The sequence below is a fragment of the Homalodisca vitripennis genome, unplaced genomic scaffold, assembly GCF_021130785.1.
Source record: "Homalodisca vitripennis isolate AUS2020 unplaced genomic scaffold, UT_GWSS_2.1 ScUCBcl_297;HRSCAF=1987, whole genome shotgun sequence".
In the NCBI taxonomy this organism is placed as follows: Eukaryota; Metazoa; Arthropoda; class Insecta; order Hemiptera; family Cicadellidae; genus Homalodisca; species Homalodisca vitripennis.
In genome coordinates, this window is record NW_025776429.1 from 160473 (window position 1) to 181430 (window position 20958).

Below are 20958 nucleotides of genomic sequence, written 5' to 3' on the forward strand. Positions count from 1 at the left end.
AGTGATAAAACTCAAATTGTAAAATTCCAAACATTGCAAAGCAAGACCCTGTCAAATTTTCAGATAAATTTCAAGAATACAACTCTGACTGCTGTAGATTTTAGTAAATTTTTGGGGCTCCTTATTGATAAAAATTTGTCCTGGAGACCATACATAGATGTCTTAAACAAAAAACTGAGTTCAGCTTGCTACCAAATGTTTACATTAAGGGAGTTGGTAGACATTAAGACTAGGCTTATAGTTTATTATTCTTGCTTTTATTCACTAGCACAGTATGGAATACAAATATGGGGCAGCTGCTCTGGCATTATCTCTGTCCTCAAAATTCAAAAGAGATACATAAGAACCATGCTATTTTTGAATATAAGAACCTCATGTAAAAAAATATTTACAGATTTAGAAATATTGACAATTCCATCATTGTATATTTATAGTTGTTTAATTTTTATTCATAATCGTCTAAATTCAGGAAATATAAAGCAACATGAGCACCAGTATAACACCCGTTTTAAAGATAGACTGCAATTTCCTGTACACAAATTAACATTATTTGAAAGTTCACCAAGTTATATGGGAACTAAATTTTATAATAAGCTTCCTCCTCATTTAAAGCAGCTTAAAATGTCTTGTTTTAAGAACTCAGTTAAAAGTCTACTAATTAGTAAAGCTTACTATAGCATAACTGAGTTTTTTACATGACAGTCTTTACGATCACATGTTTTAAATGTTTGTAATATTTTAATGTAATGTAAGTTTTATTCTGATGTAATTGTATTACAGATTTAGTATTTATTATTGACAAGCAACCTGTTCACACAACATCTGAAGTTGTAAAATCTGTGAATGTTTTGTTGCAATAAACTTCTTGATTCTTGATTCTTGATTCTTGATGTTGTGTTATGACTGAGTTATCTAAATTAACAATAATTTTAATTAATTTTATTATCTATTACTTTAGAATTACAAAAGATAACATTCAGAAAAGCTTGTTGAAACATTTATTGCAGTATAGCTAAGGAGAGGTGATTTCATGGTTTTCCGTAAATGTAAGTTTTATATTATAAAAATATTGAGTGTTTAAAATTGTATATTGGACTATCATGATATAGGATTACAACAGCTGTGTTAGTTATAAGTTCCCACTGGCCTAATTCAATGAGCATTTATTGTCACACTGTGAGCGGCAAAACAAAATACTTGACACTAGGCCTACTATCTTGTGACCACTGGTGTAACTAAGAGGGAGCATTTGGGAAATAGAACCCTCCAAAATCCCTTGATATGTTTAAACATATTCACATATAGAACTTGTTCTAAATAAATAAATATTTAAACTTGAATTAAGCTTATCTAATTAATTCCAATTTAGATTTATTCCATACTCCCCAGTGTGATGTGCTCTTCAATCAGATTCGTACACCCTCCCAAGCCAAGTCCTAGTTACATCATTACTTGCTACCAAATAATTTGCAGTTTTGCCACAAGAAACAAGATGCACAGTCTAAACTGTCTTTTCTATCGAATACAAGGATTTAAGTTATTTCATTTTACGATTGGTAACACTGAAATTTGTAAGAAAAAATAAACAAATTGACAGCTGACTCAAGTAACATAAGTAGAGAGTAACAAAATGAAGCATTATAACTGATAAAGATTTGACAGAAACAGACCTATTATCATTATTTCCGATATTGTTTGGTAAATTGAGATTAGATGTCAAGAAAGACATCATATCTTTCTTGGAAAACTACATTTCAGGTTTTAACCTCACAACTGAATTTAAACTTAAATTTCACTTATATGTAAGATTTGTCTTCAATAAACCAAAGAAGATCGATTCGTTCTTCAATTCAGACATATTGTTACAAAATCCTTATTCAAATAAATTGGAACAAATGCAAAATGAATGTTAGGATTGTACGTTTAATATGATACGGTATGCCAGTTATGTGCTAAACTGATAAATATGCCGTAAACACAAACTTGATACTGTCTGAGAATGCCTAATTAGTCTTGTTAAATGTCTGAGACATGGGCTGGATAAGTGGAAACCTAAAAGTTAGACTACATGAGAAATACGTAGGAAACCTGTCAAAGTTAACTTACAATGTATTTACATGCAAGGTTAAAATTTTTAATTCTTGGATGATAAAAAGAGCTTCACTGCGGCTCTATACTGAGTGATCTTAACTGGTGCATAAGACTAATGCACACTAAGGTATCTGCCGTAGTTTACAACTATAGACCAATCAAATTCTATTTTCTATTCTAAGAACATTATTCATATTACAAAGAAATCATATTATGATTCATAAATTATTATTTACTTACTTAGGATTTTTCAGAACCTTGTTAATTGCTGTAGAGATAGTTTCCTCTGAAATTTTATCAAAAGCTAGACTGACACCGATACCAGAGTGCTCTGCAAACTTGACATTGGCGGGCTGATCTCCAAAAAATGCAATACCAACAGTTGGTACTGCTGCATGGATGGCTTCCTGTTGGCTGAATGCTCCTCCATGTGTCATGAACAAGACACAGTTGGGGTGAGCTGCAATTTCAAATTTCGAATAAGCTTGAACACTCAATTTTGAAATGGCTACAACACTATTACAATACTTAACATGAAATAATCTCAAAATTTAAAATACACTTTCTTACTTTACAACTTCATTTCACTTCATGCAGTGGAAATTGTGAAAACCAAACTACTACTGACTTTTGAAAAGTTTAAAGTTTAACACTCTCAGTCTTACTCAATGCATGTAAAGATTCACGTTAATCATATTTAAACTTACTGTAGAGTAACATAGATATCTGAGGCTGAAAATTTTAAGTAGATTGGGAATAGTGTACTGCACTTATTTTCTCCATTCCGTGATTATGAAAATGGTTCATGCTATTTCTTAAACTATCATGTAGTATGCTATAAAATATAGAAATTCAATCAGAGTTGTTAACATGTGTTTAAAAACAGCTTTGTAAACAATATATTGATCAAGTCAACAAATTTGCTATTTTAAATTCTATTAAATTACAGAATTACATTGTCTTTGAAAAACATTTAAGTCTAAGAAAAAAATGTTTTCTCTAGTCTCATGCTTTCAAATCACCAATGCAAAATCAATGATCAGTATAAAAATTGGATTTACGAATGATTTCCTTAAGATAATAATTTACTGTATCTAGTTTAGGGATTATAAAAATACATTCAAAATTATTTCCAAAGTCCACGGAGTTTGCCTGTAAGATTTAAGTTGTTCTTAAAACATTTAAGCGCCATGTGGTGGAGCTCTGAAGTTGAGACACTGCAGTCATTTCATATAGAAAGTACCTCTGAAAAAGCAAGTCTATTTGTGAAAGCATGGTATTTAATCAGTATTTTATTAGATTTTAGTTATTTTAATCTTGAAACATCTGAGGAACAAACTGTAAAATTAGATAGCACAATCCTTTCCAAGTAAAGGTTGCGAGATAACACGAGATTCTATGTAAAATTACATGCAGTTTGTTATCTAATTTCTGAGACTTCAGTAACTACACATGCTTAATAATTTGAAGAGCCTATTGATTTGTGAGTTATGGTATACGTGATAACGACACAATTGATATTTGGATCACAATTAATTGTGATTAGGTACGCTAGACCAATTTCCAATAAACTACATTGTTATAAATTTAAAATTTCAACTAGAGAAATGCTTATATTTTTTGTTATACATCTATAGTGGCATAATTAAGGGGGGAAGGGGGTTGAGGGAGATATAACTCCTTACCAAAAAAGCTCTAAAAATTTAAAAATATATTATAACAGTTAACCAACTTGTTTGAAATTAACCTTCCAAAGCTAAGTGTCTTATATTTAGTGTCTTAAACGTACTAAACATTTTTAGAATCATCATAGAAATTGTTAATCTTTACTGACTAATAATTTAAAACATACTGTAACATAACCCTTGCATATTCTTTAATTTAATACTGTGATTAACTTGTCAGTAGGTCAATTGTTTTACTAAAAAGTAACATGTTTTCCAAAGATTCCTGAGAGGTTGAGAAAGTAGAGAGAATTGAGATGATTTTCTATATTGGTAAAGAAGTAGATGCCATAGCATCAGGTTAGTTCTGATTTGAAGATGCTCAAATTGTGGTTTGTTAAAAATGCCATGATATTGAGCTGAAGCAAAACAATTTTTATGAATTTCAACTTTAGGGGCAAATTAGTTTACAAACTGTAATTAATTATACATTTTTTAATTGTATTGAAAATAACAGTAGTTGCATCAAATGCCACAAGATTCAAACTGTAAATTCAATAAAGTACTTAGGTATAATGCTTGATAATCATTTGATAATGATTAGGTATAATGGTTTTTTAGTTCCAAAACCTAAAATCTCTTATCGGACTAAATCAATAACTTTTCTAGGACTTCAAATGTTTAACCATATTTCACCTTATTTAAAGGTTCCACTTTATTAAACACAATAGTTCATTCGTTTACTAAAGATCTAAAAAGATTGTTGTCTATAGTTGATGATTTTGAAAATTTAATGATTAATATACATGTTTACAAATTGTTCTCAGTAATCTTTTATGTCTGTTATATTATATACATATATACTTTTTTTATCATATTTATATTCTGTTAGCGTCTGTATCACTATTGTTAATTACTGTATTTAGTTTGTTGTTGTTTGTTTGTACTCTTATTTCAAAACATTTTAGTGTATTCCTTGCACTCTTGATTTTTTTTATTAGACTCTGAACCACTCTTCTTTTGTTTTAAGTGGATGATATGTTATCAATAACATGAGCTATTCATTCAATGGAGCTTAATCAACATTTTCATTTCATGTGTATACTTTGTACTAAAATTGGTATTTGTTTTAATTTACTTCCGCTGCTCAACATTACTTACATTTGATGTGAGAATTCTCTGAACAGGCTTGCCTTGGAGGAATTTAATTTGTTTGTCTATTTTAATTTAGAACAGAATAGTGTTCTGTTAACCAGAAATTGTTAATATGCTAGTGTCATAGACTGTAAATAATCTTTATCAGTATCTTTAACAGTACATATTTGTTGTATGTACTGTTTAAGAGTTAAATCAAGTTTATTATTATATGATTTTGTGCCATAAATACAAAAAAACTCAATAAACCCAACTATAAGAGTTTTTCAAGAATTTAAAACTAATTACGAGGATAGAGAGCATGAGATGTGTGAACAAGGAGCTGCATGAGTAAAGAAAGACCTAAACGGTAACAGAAATTGTATTTTGGTGATGTAGAACATTACACAATTACCAAAGGAGTCTCCGATTCAATAAATTTGAGAAAAGTATATTAAAAAAGAAAATGTTGATAAACTTTCAATGGTCATGACTTTTACATGTACTAAATGAAGACAATCCAATCAGGCGTTTTGTGTGTTTCAGGTCATAAGTGTGACTAAAGAAACGTTTCGCAATTTATTTATTTGATACAATTAGCACCAATTAAATTCGAAAAATCGTTTCGAATAAACAGGTCAAGTAGTTTTTAAGGAACAGAATGGAGCCTTACTGTCTATCTATCCACTACGGGAAAATATCAGTTGTCTGAACCCCCCCCCCCCAAAAAATAAATGTTTCCCTGGCTACATTTTTGCTAACAGTATGATAAGATCTATCTGTAAGAAGTGAAGTTAGACCAATCTGCAAGGAGTGTAGTTTCCTTCTAAATTATAAAGCTGAAATATCTATATATATAAAAATGAATGTTTGTATGTTTGTCCTTTATGGAATCGTGAACTATTGGACCGATCATGATGAAAATTTGTACGTATATGTATTTTTCCACGGAGAAGGTTTATAAGCTATGCCCATCCCTTTCCCGATTCAGGATTCCGCCCCACTGGTTACAGAAATACCCATAAGAAATGCATTGCAGCAAACATATGTTAACGTCTTTTCAAATTTTTAATCAGCTGTTCTTTGTAAACATATATTACACTTATAGTTTTAAAGCATAGAGTAAGCTTAAGAGAAACGACAAATTTTGTTTAAACTGTTTTTGCAATCACTGTTAAACATAGACTTTACTATCCAGATAATACAATTCAAATTTGACGTAAAAATTCACCTTTAACTGCAATATTTTATTTAATATAAACCATGCTCATGCTTGATCAGAAGAGTAATGCAGATATCATAATTACTATCTTACGTTGGCTACAAATATAAAGAATGTTATAAAATCAACCTTAGTTGTTTTTTTTGACAGAAGTATGGTTCTCAAAACTCCGTGTGTACATATTCTCTCGATCGAGACAACAAAGCAAGCTCAATCGTGGCATCGGAGATATAACTAATTTAATCTAAAATTTATTATAGTAAAAAAAAAAATTTACTAAGTAATATAAGGACTTCGGTTCTTAAGATTTGCGTGCGAAGCCGTGGGTAACAGCTAGATAGAGGCAGGAATATGGTACATACCTTCATAATACGCCCAAGAGGCTCACGATGGAACGACTATCAATTATCTCAGCAATGTTTAGAATGTGATAGAAAAAGAATAAGTGAATATAGTGTACTGTTTTCAACGGGAAATTGCGTGCGAAGCCGCGAGCAACTTTTGCAAAAAATTATTGAAATGCGCAGCAAAGCGCGCCGGGCCCGCTAGTGATTAATAAAAACTACTTTTGAATGTTGCTATGAAAAGTAATAAGTTTAAATATGAAAATAATACAAGTATGTAAATGTTTTATAAAATACAAAATTGAAATTCAAAAAATGTAAACATTTGCTTCAGACACTTCATACAAGGTTGCTAAGAAGCTCACCTAACACTCCAGGTTGAGGTACCCATTTTGTGAGCATCACATTTTTGGAAAGATTTTGAATACTGTCGAGATTAATTTTCCAAACAACTTTCTGTGGCAGTTTCTTGAAAGCACTGACAAATGCTTGAAGCAGCTTCTCTGGAAGGACATGAACTGGCACAACTGTCCCCAAACTGAAGTACACCACTCCTTCCTTGGCGTCATCCATAAATTGCTTGAGATCCTGGATAAAAACTATTAACTTACTGTTTTTCACTCATAATCTAAATTTAGAAACTCTGGTTAGAATTCATTTATTTTTCACAGTATGGGATTAGTGAGCCAATAAACCAGAACAAAGATCAAAGTACCCATTAGAACATAATTAAAGTCTTACAAACCAATCCAACAAAGTAACTTTATCACATGTTTCTATGTCACAAAAATGTAATATTATTGTACTCAGTTTGTTTACACATTTGTCTATTCCATGATTTTCTTATTGCCGTCATAGATGTTGATTATCCATAAAACCAATGTACAATAGTTTGAATTTTAACTTAGTCTTTCATTTTGAGGTCTATCAAAAAGTTTTTATCCAAAACTTACTAGAGTCATCCTTCGACCAAGTTTTAAGACTCTAAGATCTTATGTGTCAAAAGTTATCACACAGATGGGCAGACAACATGATTTTAAGAAGGACTTGTCAGATCCTTAAAAATTACTAAAACATCTTGAATTTCAGGTTTAAAATTCAATATAGCCTATACTTGACTAAACCTATTTATTGAGAACAACTTTTTTCTCTTTTTTCAAAATTTTTACCCATACTCTTATTAGCTCAACAGGCCTTTATTTAGAAATAAATAATATTTTATGTACTATATAAGGGTATCTAGAATTGTGATCAAGGCAATATATGGCCGTTGGAGGAATTTAAGTATGCATTACAATGTACAGACAGATGAAGGTGAGAAATTACCTTGGGAAGTGGTGTTCTGTCAGGAGAAATAGTGATGCCTGCGATGGGGATGATATTTGGAGTGTATGGCCTCGGATACTCAACAGCAGGATGGCTGTTGATGAGGTAAAGAGAGACATTTCCAACCAGTTCACCAATGCTGGGTGCATCCTGGATATAGTATTCTTGTAGGATTTTGTCTTGGATGGGCAACTGATAGTTGTAGTAGAGTAGCAGAAAGCATGTGATTGATAAAAGGTTGAGTAGTCTTTGCACAAAGGTCATATTGTCTGTCGCAACTAAAGTCATTTCAGGAATGGTAGCTATAGACAAGGCGTTGCCAGCATCTGTATTCAGAGCAGGAATACCTGAGAATCCCTGCATTGTGACTGTCGGTGCTCCAAATCTGTTCCCGAACACCAACAGTGATTCTTGTCCGAAAGAGGACTCTATTATTACAAGATCAAAGTGCTCATTAGAGTTTATAAGTTTTTTTACACTCTCGTGCTGAAAAGTTTCTTCACAAATTGCTTTCATATTGTGCCAGACATCCATGAATTCGAAAGGGTTGGGCCACATGCTATCGGATTTTTTGAGTATTTGTGCAAATTGGTCGAAAGTCCAATTTTCTGGAACAGGCAAGCACAATAAATTGGTACAAGCACATTGTTAACAGTGGTAAATATTCAGCTATATTCACTGACTATATTAATCCTATACTAGCCTCAATTTGCATAACAATATCCACTTTTTTGTCTATTCTATAACCTTATTACACATCTCACACATAGGGGAGAGTGGGGTAAAACCGGGTGGCTAGTCTTTGACGGCTTCCTAAATCTAAGTTTTTTGGCAGAAATGAATGAAAATTATTACTAGTAATCTTAGACTAGTTATGTATAAAAATATGGCTGTAAATATCAAATGACACGAAAGATGTTTTAATTACTTAGTTTATAGTAAAAAAAGTGAAACTACCCGGTTTACCCTACCAGTGGGGTAAAACTGGGTACACATGGTAAGTATATGGGAAATATGAAAAACTACAATTTTTGATATACAGATTTATTATTGGAACTAAATGTAACAGGTTTGGTTTGAAAATAAAGTAGCTACTTTTTTGTATATATATATATATATATATATATATATATATATATATATGAAATTAATTTCTTATGTAAAAAAATTATTCTATGTAAAAATAAAAACTTGTTCAGTCCTTTTTAAGTGAAATTGAACTGTCATTTTACTTTTGCAAGGGTTTACACAAATCACATATAAAGTTATCGTCTTCTTCTGAACCACAGCATTCTTCGTGTGCCCACCCTAGGCATCCTGAACACTGTATCCAGCCTTCGTTGCTTTTAGAATTTGAGTAAATGTCGTTGCAGTAAATACAGCCTAGATCTTCCTGAAACCCATCTTCACTAGATAAATCTTCTTGATCAATATTTCTCTTAGTTGACACCGTTGCCTTTTTGTTTTGTTTTTCAAACTTCCTCTTGTTTGGTTGCCCATTTTTCTTTTTTTCTTTTAGTACTCTTTTACCTTCGAAGAGTTTTCTTTTTTTCACCATCTTTCCCTCATTCTTTTTTTTTGTAATGCGACCTCTAACTCTCTCTTGTATGGCGAGGAAGTTAAAATAGCAGTTTTCCCCTTTCGTTTATCGCTTCTTTTGGTATTGTTTCGGTCGTAGTGAGGTGGTGGGATGATATCTCTTGGTGAAACAATGAAAATTGGTTGTTCAGGTGACACTTGACATTGGCCAGATTTGGGCATGGGATCTAAAGTCTTTGAACAACATGGTTCATCAAAAGGGTGAACAACCTTGTCTGGTGTGGATTGTGAAAAACTATCACTTTCAGTTAGGCCTTCTGGTGGTGCTACAGGTGGGCCTACTGCCTCTGAATCAGGAGGTTGAGGACTTAGGAGATTTAAAGCCTCTTGAGGTGTCCTGTCTGTTGTCTCTGCTGGTGTAAATAAAAAATCCGGATACACATCCCTGTCAAAAGGATAAATTCCAGACTTTTTGAATCCGTTCACAGCGGTCTGCATGTTTGCCGCCTGGAGAAAAGCATTGCCAAACAGCTTAGACACTTGGTAAATCGTCACTGGCCTGCCTGGGTGCTGAGCTAGCCATTTTCGGACTTCCTGTTGGTAAAATGTACTAACAGGGGCCATGAAAGTAACATCTAAAGGCTGCATGCGATGTGAACAGTGAGGAGGGAGGCATAACAGAACAACATTTTTAGCTTGGGCATAGTTTATAAGCTCAATACTCTTAGTGTGAGTTGAGTGACCATCAAGTATCAACAGAACTGGTTTTTCTTGGGATGGGTTGGAGAACTCAACAAACTTTTCCATCCAAAATAAAAATATTTCAGTTTGCATCCAGCCACTTTCGTGGTACTGAGCCATGGATCCTGGAGGTGCGTCATCCATTAGCAGTGGATTTTCCCTTTTTCGTGGAAAAATAAACAAAGGGGGCATAAAATTCCTTGCCGCACTCATGCAAATGTCAACTGTCACCAAGGTTCCTCGTTCAGCTGAGGCTATGCAGCCTACTTGTTTTTTACCTTTTAGGGCCAATACTTTTGAAGGCTTGTTGGGTACTGTCGTTACACCAGTTTCATCTACATTATATATAGAACTGGGAGAAAATTTGTACTGTTTGTTTAGGCCCTCCAAAAAGTCAAAGAATGCTGAAACTGATCGTCTATTAAAACCCATTGCTCTTGCAATGGAGGTTTTCTCGGGATCTCTCAGAGAAACCCTCTCCTTATGCCTCGCTAAAAACCCATACAGCCAGTCTTTACCTGCCAGTTTTGTCTCATTAGAAAATTTATGTTTAATTTTATTTTGCACAGCAAGCTCATAAGCTAATCTACGGACATCAGTCAATGTAAGGCCGAAAAGCCTCTTTTCTAGGAGCAAAATATGTTCAACTAGTAAGTTTTCCTGTTCCTCAGTGAAAACTGTTTTGTAGTGTCCTAATCCACGCAGATGCCTCAGTAGCTGATAACTGATTTTGTTTTGCCTTTTTTACTCTATCTTCTAAAGTAGACTGAAGGACTTGAAATAACTTGGAGGCCTTAAGATATCCCATATTGCCTAAAATTACCTCTTTTATGGCTGATTCCATACTATTCTGATCCCATGACTGCCGATTGGTCTTCCTGATGTATGTTCTAGGCATCCTTCAGCATCAAACTGTGACAAAAAAATTGTATTAAAAACAAAATATGTAATTGCAATTTAATTGTTAACTAATTTATTTATTTTGGTAATGTAACAGCTGTTAAGTTCTGATCTAAATACGGATGTTTGTTTCAGATGTTGCTCTTTAATAGAAAAATTGACATGTAGGCTAAAATCAGTTTTATATAAATACAATTTTATAACATTTAGCTGTTGGTGCGCAATGCTTAAAACGTGGGGTAAAACCGGGTACCACCCGGTCCTGCCCCATCCGTCATACCCGGTTTTACCCCACATGTCGATTCAGAGAAAAACATAACTTAGCTTCGCTAAATCAAACAGATTTGGAACGACTTTATGTCTATGTTTACTTCAATAAATAAGCTACACATAATGTACTTACTTTTAATAATTATCAAGTAGTAGGTCAGCAGTATGCAATCCAATTTCACCAAAAGTTGAATCGGCAAAGTACTAAAATGCGAAATCACACACAGCAACTGTATAAAACGTCAAAGAAACATGGCAAGGCGTCCTCTGCTTCTCCTTCCACTACGGATGTTAGTTCTGGCATTAGGCGATACGTAGCAGCACTGGCTAGGCCAAACGTGAGGTACCCGGTTTGGACCCTACCACCCGGTTTTACCCCACTCTCCCCTACACATACTATAATATGTTTTATCTGACATGTATACATTTAACCTCATACTGTTTATTAAATGTGATTTATTACAAATATTCTCACCACTAACATATCTTTGAAATATATTTAAATTATGAGTTAAGAAATGTATTATTACTTGTATTGCATGTTTTTCTTAAGTTTAAAATGCTAACTCAATATATCTGGATATTCATAGACAACATGACAATGCAACTAAAAACGTATTAATTTATTTACAAGAGAATACACCACATATGTATGATAGCTGTAAATATTGTGGCGTGACAGTTATTTTTAGCATTACATTAAAAGATCTATTGTGCATTTTTTTACTTTGAGCAATAAATTGTATCTGAACTTTTAGTATTGATCTTGTTCTCTAGTATTTCACTTCTAGTTCTTTACTTGTAAATTTATATCCTCAAGTAAAGTTTTTTTTTATACCGATACTTTATAAATACTATCCACAGCTCTGTTCTTAACATCAGATTCGTGGCATTTACATACATAAATACAGAACTGTAAGCAAAATTATGATAATTTATTGGTTAGGTTCTATTTACGAGTTTCCAAAAGGCAAAGAACGATAAAAACACGTTTTAGCTAATGTTAATTTGCGTACTGCCAATCAGCTGTTGTCGGACAATACGTATAGACTCGCCCGATGCGGGAACCTAAATATAGATTATACTTATCGCAAGCAAAGAATTGTTTACAAAAGTGCGATAACTTATCAATTAAGTTATCTATTTAAGGTTTTAAGAACCCAAAGTACAGCACAATCATTTTGACAATTGTTAATTTTCAGGGCCATATTCAGCTTTGACGGGCCCCCCGAGGGTGTGTACTACCAATAATTAAATGAGCAACTGAACTCCCCAGTTTGTTTACCGAGTCCGGTTGATTGATTTTCGTATCCAAAGTGTTTTTTTTGATTCGGTGGATTCGACTTTGACTCGTCACTACATTTAACCGAGACATTAAAAGATATTTCTACCTTTAACTTTGACATATTCAATAAATCTACACTAAATTTATTTTAGATAAACTCACGAGATTTCTTTTCGAATTCCGTGTGGACTTCCACGTGGGTGTAGTTAGCCAACGGTTTACTGGGAGGGAAGGGACTGTACTCGACTATATGATGTCCTCCTCGATGCAAGGCTTTAAGAATGGCAGAGACAAAGACGTAATGACTCTTTCCAGGATAAGGAACCATAGCCAGTATCCTGGCACTGAAACTGCAGCTTATTGCATTAAAAAGAAGGATCCACAGGATGACTGACTTCATGTTGTTAGATTTCCTGAAAAATATCAACTTTTGTGAGATATTTCATAGGTGGATGAATAGTTCTGCTTACTAAATATACCTAATGTGATGGTATACCTCTTGCCAAAGGACAGTACATCTCTGGCTTTTAAATCTGTAAAAATTAACCAATTACAAAAAAATTTGTTAAATAATAACAAAACGTAACTACAAATCCTTTTAGTTCAAGAAATTAGAATTTTGATTTTCTTGTTCAAATGATGCAACTGGTAATTTATATAATTCATACTACAACTATTTATTATTTTATTAATTAAATTTGTAGTCATTATCAAGTATGAATCAGTAATGCAAATACATATAAATATGTACTTATTTAAAGGTAAAGATCAATGGAGGATATGTTAAAAGGGTGAATGAAGTGTACCCTTATAACTAACTAATATTGACCAGTTCTTATGAATTTTTCATGAATTAACAGCCTTATAGCAAAAAACAACTAAAGGGAGTCCTACGGTTTCATAAGAATTTTGAACCGTGGAGATTCTTGTCTTCAGAAGTCTGTTATATTCCGGATTTTAGTGCCAAAAGTCAATATCTTCATCACAATTTGGTGAAATGGACATCTCTGGTGTATCATATTCATTATTTAACATATGGTAACAGTACATACAAACTAACATCACGTCAGTCCAGGCCGTATATAAGGGCTGTTCAGGAGGCTCAGACCTCCCCCCCGAAATTTTGAAAAACAAACATAAAAATTGCACCTAGTAGTTTTTTTAACTTTCAATGCATTTATGAGGTCTTAAAACTCAATAATTTCCCATTATACTTAAGATACCTGTGGCTCTATTTTTGGAGGGATTCTACACTTCTTAAACCACTCAGTGTGTCAGCCTGCTCCCCTTAAATACTTTTCTATATATACTACTCCCTCAGATCTCCAGAATGTTTATACTCCAAGTACCTGAATTAAAAAAACATACAAGTAGAAGTGGTCAATATTTAAATGCTTCTTTTTGGAGACAATCACAAAGTATTAATGCTTACTATAATATAGATTTTTAAAATATGTGAAGTTTGCAGTCACATTTTTTGGAGCCCAGCCCCGCACAAACTGAATAATAATAAATGATAAGGGTATAAGTATACATATGATTTAGCATTAAGTCAAATTGCATAGTGAAAATATTTATTGTTTTAAGAATTATAATTAATAAACGTTTGTATGTATTGATATAGAAGGGATAAATTTGCAACAGTCACTGTTATCCCAGCCTGAGATTTAAAGAAACTCCAACCGATTTAGCGGCACTGCAATAAGGCTCATGCTTTGAACTTTCATATTTGGAAACTAAATGCTGGTAGTTACAATGTAGAGCTGTATATTTAATTATTCAAAAGTACCTCTTTTTATTAATGATATATTATACAAATCTGTAAAAATAAAACAATTTTTATCAGTTTCAATCTGGCAGTTTTATTCATTGCCTGCTTGGTTTATAAACAATCCATTTGGCAAACTTAGGAACTTCCGTTATAGCTGGCTATTCAATTCTGAGGTATCTTCCACAGATTACTGTCCCTCATTTGGTTAGGAGAAGTGAATATATACATATATATATATATATATATATATATATATATATATATATTTATATATATATATATATATATATATATATATATATATATATAGTTTTCCCTCATTGGGATAGGGAACAACCTCATTTAATTTCTTATGAAGACGTAATGATAGAAGAAGCTCCGCCCACAAAACCCTATATAAAATCGTACTCAACATTTTCTAAACAACCTGTATCTTATAATACATATAATATTGAAAAAGAAAAGGTTGATCTATCCCACACTCCCACTGAAATATGTTGATAAGTTTGCCAACCCCCTTTTATTCTTAATAAAATAACTATTAATTAGTTTTTATACATGACTCAAATACTTTACTGAATACAGGAACTAAAGGCATATGTCAGTAGTTAGATGGGCATTACTTTTTGCCTTTCTTAAAAACTGGTGTCACTTTTGTAATTTTAAGTACCTATGGATATATCTCCTATTCAAACATATTATTAAACATAAAAGTTAGGGAATTCACTATGATATGAATGATTTCTTTAATAATTTTACTTGAAAACCCATGATAGTATTCACTGGATGGTAAGCTAAAACTAGCCACATATCTTATTACATTACCAAGAATGTAGCCAGGAAAATATTTGGGGAGGGGGGTCCAGACAACCGATTTTATTATTGGACTTTACTATCTGTAAATTCTTTATTTTAGTATATCTGATGTTCTAGTATATATGCTCATTTGCCTGTGGAGTAAGGCTCCATTTTGATCCTTGACCCATTTCTTTGTTGAGAACGATCTTTCAGCTGTACATATCAGTAATACTGAATTGTTTAAGTAATAATAATCGTTTACTAAAAATTTAATTTAAAACATTAAAAATTTGGGGAGGTCCGGTCCCCTTGGATCTCCTCGCTGGCTACGTCCTTGTACATTATTTGTTTTGATATTATGCCATTTAATTGGATCACATATGTATTTTGAATTATAACATAGTTATTAACCAACTTGGAGGCACAACTCATATAGCTATAACTTAAATTTTCCTTCACTAAATTAACAAAATAGTTACTAAAAGTAGTAGAATCTATTAAAGTTTCATGATTATTTCTCTTACAGTTGGATTCAGTTTTTATGATATTCCATGCTGCTTTGCAGTTATAAGAGGACTGTGTTATGTAGTGTTCAATTTCAATTTTTATTTAGTATAGATCATTTTATTCTTGTAAACTCTTTTTGCATCTAGGTATTCTTTTCTGCAAACAATTTTAGAATTTAGTGATGTAAAATAAACAACTAAAAATTGTTTACATTACAATTTATGTTTCAATTTTCATAATCTTCATAATTATACTATCTGACAATGCTGAGTGATAACAGTTCTATGAAAAACTGCACTATCTGAAAGTTTGATATAGACTACCAGACGTTTCCCTATCTGAAAGTTTGATACAGACTACCAGACGTTTCCCTATCTGAAAGTTTGATACAGACTACCAGACGTTTCCCTATCTGAAAGTTTGATACAGACTACCAGACGTTTCCCTATCTGAAAGTTTGATACAGACTACCAGACGTTTCCCTATCTGAAAGTTTGATACAGACTACCAGACGTTTCCCTATCTGAAAGTTTGATACAGACTACCAGACGTTTCTCTATCTGAAATAGTTTGATACAGACTACCAGATGTCTCCCTGTTAATCTACCCACACTTTCTAGTATATAAACTCTATGTAATTGTATGCATAAAGTCTCTGGTGAAAATAAGTCTCTGAGAAAGTTTGTAAAATTTGGTCACTTATATGAAAAAAGGTCCTAATCAATACTGTAAACAGAAAGATAAATATTATCTAAGTAATGAATGCCTATACACTTTTACCTTACTATATTTTTAATACATTGTAGAAGCTCCTTTCCTATTAAAATTCTTAATGAATTTAAAACAAATACTCCAATAATACATTTTTGTGGGGCCTTTCACTTTCATAATATTATTGTAAACACTTTATTCAGTTGTGGCTCTGATGATGTTTTCTTTGAAAACAAAAGGCCTCACAAAAATAAAAATTGTGTTATTGGAGTGTTTGTTTTTAAATTAATTTTACTATATTAGCTTAGGTATAAATTTAAAAATTAAGTACAGGATATAATATAGGAAATTTTATAGAACTTACAGTATATTATTTATTAACACTTACGAATACTAATACTGTAGTAACAAAAAAACTGATAGACTACTAATAATACACTTCAGAAAGAAACATTTTCCACAATATTACAGGTTAAAAAATTATTATAATTGTATAATACTGGAGTTATGAGATAATTTATTCCTCAGAAGATCTTGTTTTTGTAGATCAGACCTATTAGAATGCATGATTGAGTATTATTAAAGTTTAATATCTTTCATGTTTTGATTTAGCACATCTTAAAAGTATAAAAACTCATTACTACTGTAGTGAACATAGATCCACAAATTAAAACATATGCCTACAATATTTTTACTACTATACATTTAATCATAAAATTATATTGTTTTGAATACAAATTTCATACCATTTTGAAATTATTACAATTTGTAATAACCTTGGTAAATTTTGTAACACATTGTCTTCAAATTTAGAACGATTAAAGAATGAAAAAAAACAGAAACTAAAGCTTACAATCTCTCGCTATTAACAAATGAGAATTAATAAATATACCATAAATAAATTTAAAACAATCTTGTCTTGTGAACTGTTCCATAAAAAAGAAAAGCATAAATTAGTTCAGTATGCAGACCAAAATGGCTACACAATTTGTATTAAGAGTAAAGTTTAAGTCAGCCAGTTAGTCAGTGTGTAGACAATAAAAGCTCACCTGTTCTCATCTAAGAGTACCTATTGAATTGAGCTATCCAGTCTGTGTGAATGAGTGAGGCAGCAAGGTTCAAGGTTGTATTCTTGCCTACTCCCCCCTCCACAACTTTGTTTGATTCGAAAAATCTCCTTCCCCCCCTCACCACCCATCACAACACTGCCGAAACCAACAAGGCTCCTAACAGTCTGGTATATCTGTATTCAGCCTCATTAATAAAAACCCTGTACAATGTATACATGTAACTGCCTAAACCCTAAATTTTATTTACATTTTATAATGTCCAGTTATTAACATGTTTTACTGCATTAAATAATTAGTGAAAAATAACAATAAGCGATAGATTAAAAAGCAATGTACCATTGTTACAAATTTAAGTATTACTTTAAATATAAGCTATAGTCTTACAAAACTATAAGTACTGCTATATGTTATATTATAGGTAAAACAATTTTGCTTAAAGAAGGAGAAAGGCTGGTTCTGTTATTTGAACCATTACACTGTATGTGAATATGGAATATACTATTTATTAATCGGAGATAACAATACTGGAAATAACACCCATAACACTAATTTCTCAGTGTTTAGTTACCTATTATTAGTTACCTATAGAGGTCTATAAATAATTGTGTTCAAACCAAAACAGTAAATTTTCCAGTATTTCGGGAATATTGTACTTCTTAAACATTCAGCTATTTACAACAATATTCCAGTTGTAGGCCTACTAAGACTAGTAACATATAGTGTTAACTGTGGAAATTGTATATATTTTTTGTTACACAGTAATTTTAAGGAATTTTGCCATTTAAAAAAAAACCAAGTTATATACTAGCTTAAGCATATCTAGGATGACCAAAAAGAGGGATTAACATTACAACATTTCTGACTTCCTGTCAAATATTTTTAAATAGAAAAATAAGTAAACTAAAGATTTTGTACTTTTATATTTTTACTAATATTACTAATTGGCATTCGATAATAACACAAGTTACTAATACATGACTAGCACCAACAACAAAATAGCCATTCAAAGAGATGACTGGTTGGCGTACATGACTATTACTTCCTCTTTTGCCTGAAGCGCAGCAAGTGAAGAATCAACAGTGGCTGTATTACATTTGTCAACCCAGATCACCGACGGACTTGTTAGTCAGAAAAATTACTAAGTACGAGTCTTGTACTATATGTAAGCTATTATGCTTAAAAATAAATGGTTCAGCTACTAGTATATTTTTTACCTTAACACAAGTAAAAATTTACCTTGAATATTTGTATGCAGGGGCTACAAACCCCAAACAGCCCTCACAAGATAAGTCTATGCCACCCTTACCACCCTTACAGTTAATCAAGTCATAGACTTCTTTCCTTTTTTAACCGTTCAATAAAAATCTAACCCTTTGTCAATAGTTTATTGTAACTACAATTTACCACAAAGTTTACAATAAAAATTAAAATATATCTTATCATCCTGCTATGATGACTCATATTATAGCAATTCTCTTTATTTATCTATTTACCTTGTCAAAAATAATATTGTGAATTATTTTAAAAATTAATCAATAGTTATTATTTTCTTTTTGACAAGAGCATTAATTTTAGTTAAGCAACATATTTCGGACAAGAATTAAATTTTTATAAATATAATATAGTAAACTGTCAGCATTAAATGCTCTTTTATTGTTTTGTAGAGCTTCTATTATTATACTGACAAGATTTCAGTGCAAATTAATATTACTTTGTGGTTTGTACTAACTACGTTGATATTACTATCATTGGGCTTCTTGAAAGAGGTTGGGATATCTGGACATTCTCCAGCTGAAGGCTATGAGCTTATGGGTCTTGTACAGTAGAACAAAACGAAAATGATAATTACGACATTAGGGTTATTTGGGAAGATTCCATCATCCAGGTGAGGAGTAATGGTCACTCTCCAGAAACTTATAGAAGTGATGTAGTTGATCAAGAGTGCATGCAAAGACAAGGATTAGTCAGGCAGGCCAATAGACTGTGATTTTGTTGTCTTATTTGTTTAAATCATTTCCGCAAGAAACAAAATTGCTGTGTGGCGGCTATGCATCCAATACCAAGCGGGATTAGGTTCTGAGTTCCCGTGAGGTGTGTTTAGTAATTAAGTGATGAATTGAGTATGTGCTAATTAAGTAAGAGCTGGGAGGTTACAGACTTGGGATTAACAATGTCAGAGCATTTATCGGGTCTAAATGATTCTTGCAATAGAGATGGGGGATGCTGAAGTTTTTGATTCGTTCTATGAGAGGTATTAATGGTCAAGTGGTATTGAAGTTTGTCCACTGCACATTGCTGAGACAGTTGATCGAATTTGCATCAATAGTTTAGTCACTCTATAGAGGCTTCATTAGCGATTCAGAAAATTGAGAAGCTCTAGGTCATAGGAACTCTTTGGAATCCACTTCTTATAGGGCAAACTCTAGGATAGCAAAGGTCTAGAGACTGGTCAACTTGGTCTGCAGATATGTAGATTTCTTCTTCGACAGCCAGGATAAGATTCATAGAGTCACCATTGACTTTTTTTCAAGACATTATCTTCTTGTAATACAGTTTTACAATTATTGTTTTTTGACATCAATCTAAGCAATAGGCCTAATATCAATTTGTATAGGTAAAAATCCGATCCATCAATATGATGGTAATTGTCCTAATTCTAAAGGACATCCTGCATGTTGACATTATCTTCTTGCTTGATTCTTCAGTGGTCTTTTTTGCCATTACTACATATTTTACTGTTTTTTATCCACCGAAGCATATCCCCTTGAACTGGATTACCTTCATACTGGGCAGGATAAGTTGGTCATCTAGTGAAACAGATGACCTTGCTCTTTGCCGTATTTATATTAAGTCTCCATTTCATCAGCCAAGAGTCGAGCAGTTATATATGTATCTTTATATAGACGCAGGACTGCCGAATGATGACCGACGAGACATAGAGATTGGACGTTGTTTGGCGTATATGGCGATATATATCCTAGGGATGATAGGGATATCTTTTGTGTCTACATAAACAACGGTCGTCCTAGAACTGAATCCTTTGGCACACCAATAGTGATAATTATCAATACTAACCACAGGATTACTTGGAGACATCACACCAGTGATGGTTTTAGGTGTCCCCATTCACATCCTTGAAGGCTGTTGATAACACCTGTTTACTGTCACAAGCTTCTAAGCATGATGCGATGAGAAACATGGATATGGAAGTATGTAATTTTTTCTAGTCACACAAAAACACCACACACATTATTTGTTTTAAAAATGTCTTCCATTTTTTTAAACATTCCTGATATTGCACTTTTGGGGGGGAGACATCACTACATCTAAGCCTTTAGTATAATTTCATGAAAAATAAACATTCCCTCTTATATTTTTTCTAAATTGACATGTTTCATAGTCAACTATGAGTGGTAGCAAACCTTTAGAATTAGGACATGTTTATATTGATGGATCGGATTTTTTACCTATACAAATTGATATTAGGCCTATTGCTTAGATTGATGTTAAAAAACAATAATTGTAAAACTGTATTACAAAAGGTTCTGTTTTATCTGAAAAAATTAAATTTTTTTTGTTTTTTTA

The 20958-nt window shown here is 32.3% G+C and overlaps 1 protein-coding gene across 3 annotated transcripts in view; it reads right to left on the bottom strand.

Moving 5' to 3' along the window:
* The window catches only part of LOC124370566 (UDP-glycosyltransferase UGT5-like), a 40985-nt gene extending 23547 nt beyond the window's left edge, over positions 1-17438 (bottom strand). For all 3 annotated transcript variants that reach the window (XM_046828859.1, XM_046828860.1, XM_046828861.1), the window contains exons 1-5: positions 17353-17438; positions 12679-12929; positions 7782-8389; positions 6821-7043; positions 2332-2551 (exon numbers count right to left, since the gene is read on the bottom strand). In XM_046828859.1, the coding sequence (XP_046684815.1) occupies positions 2332-2551; positions 6821-7043; positions 7782-8389; positions 12679-12916 (1289 nt within the window). In that variant the 5' untranslated portion in view covers positions 12917-12929; positions 17353-17438. The remainder of the gene's footprint in view (positions 1-2331; positions 2552-6820; positions 7044-7781; positions 8390-12678; positions 12930-17352) is intronic.
* Positions 17439-20958: the final 3520 nt, after the last annotated feature.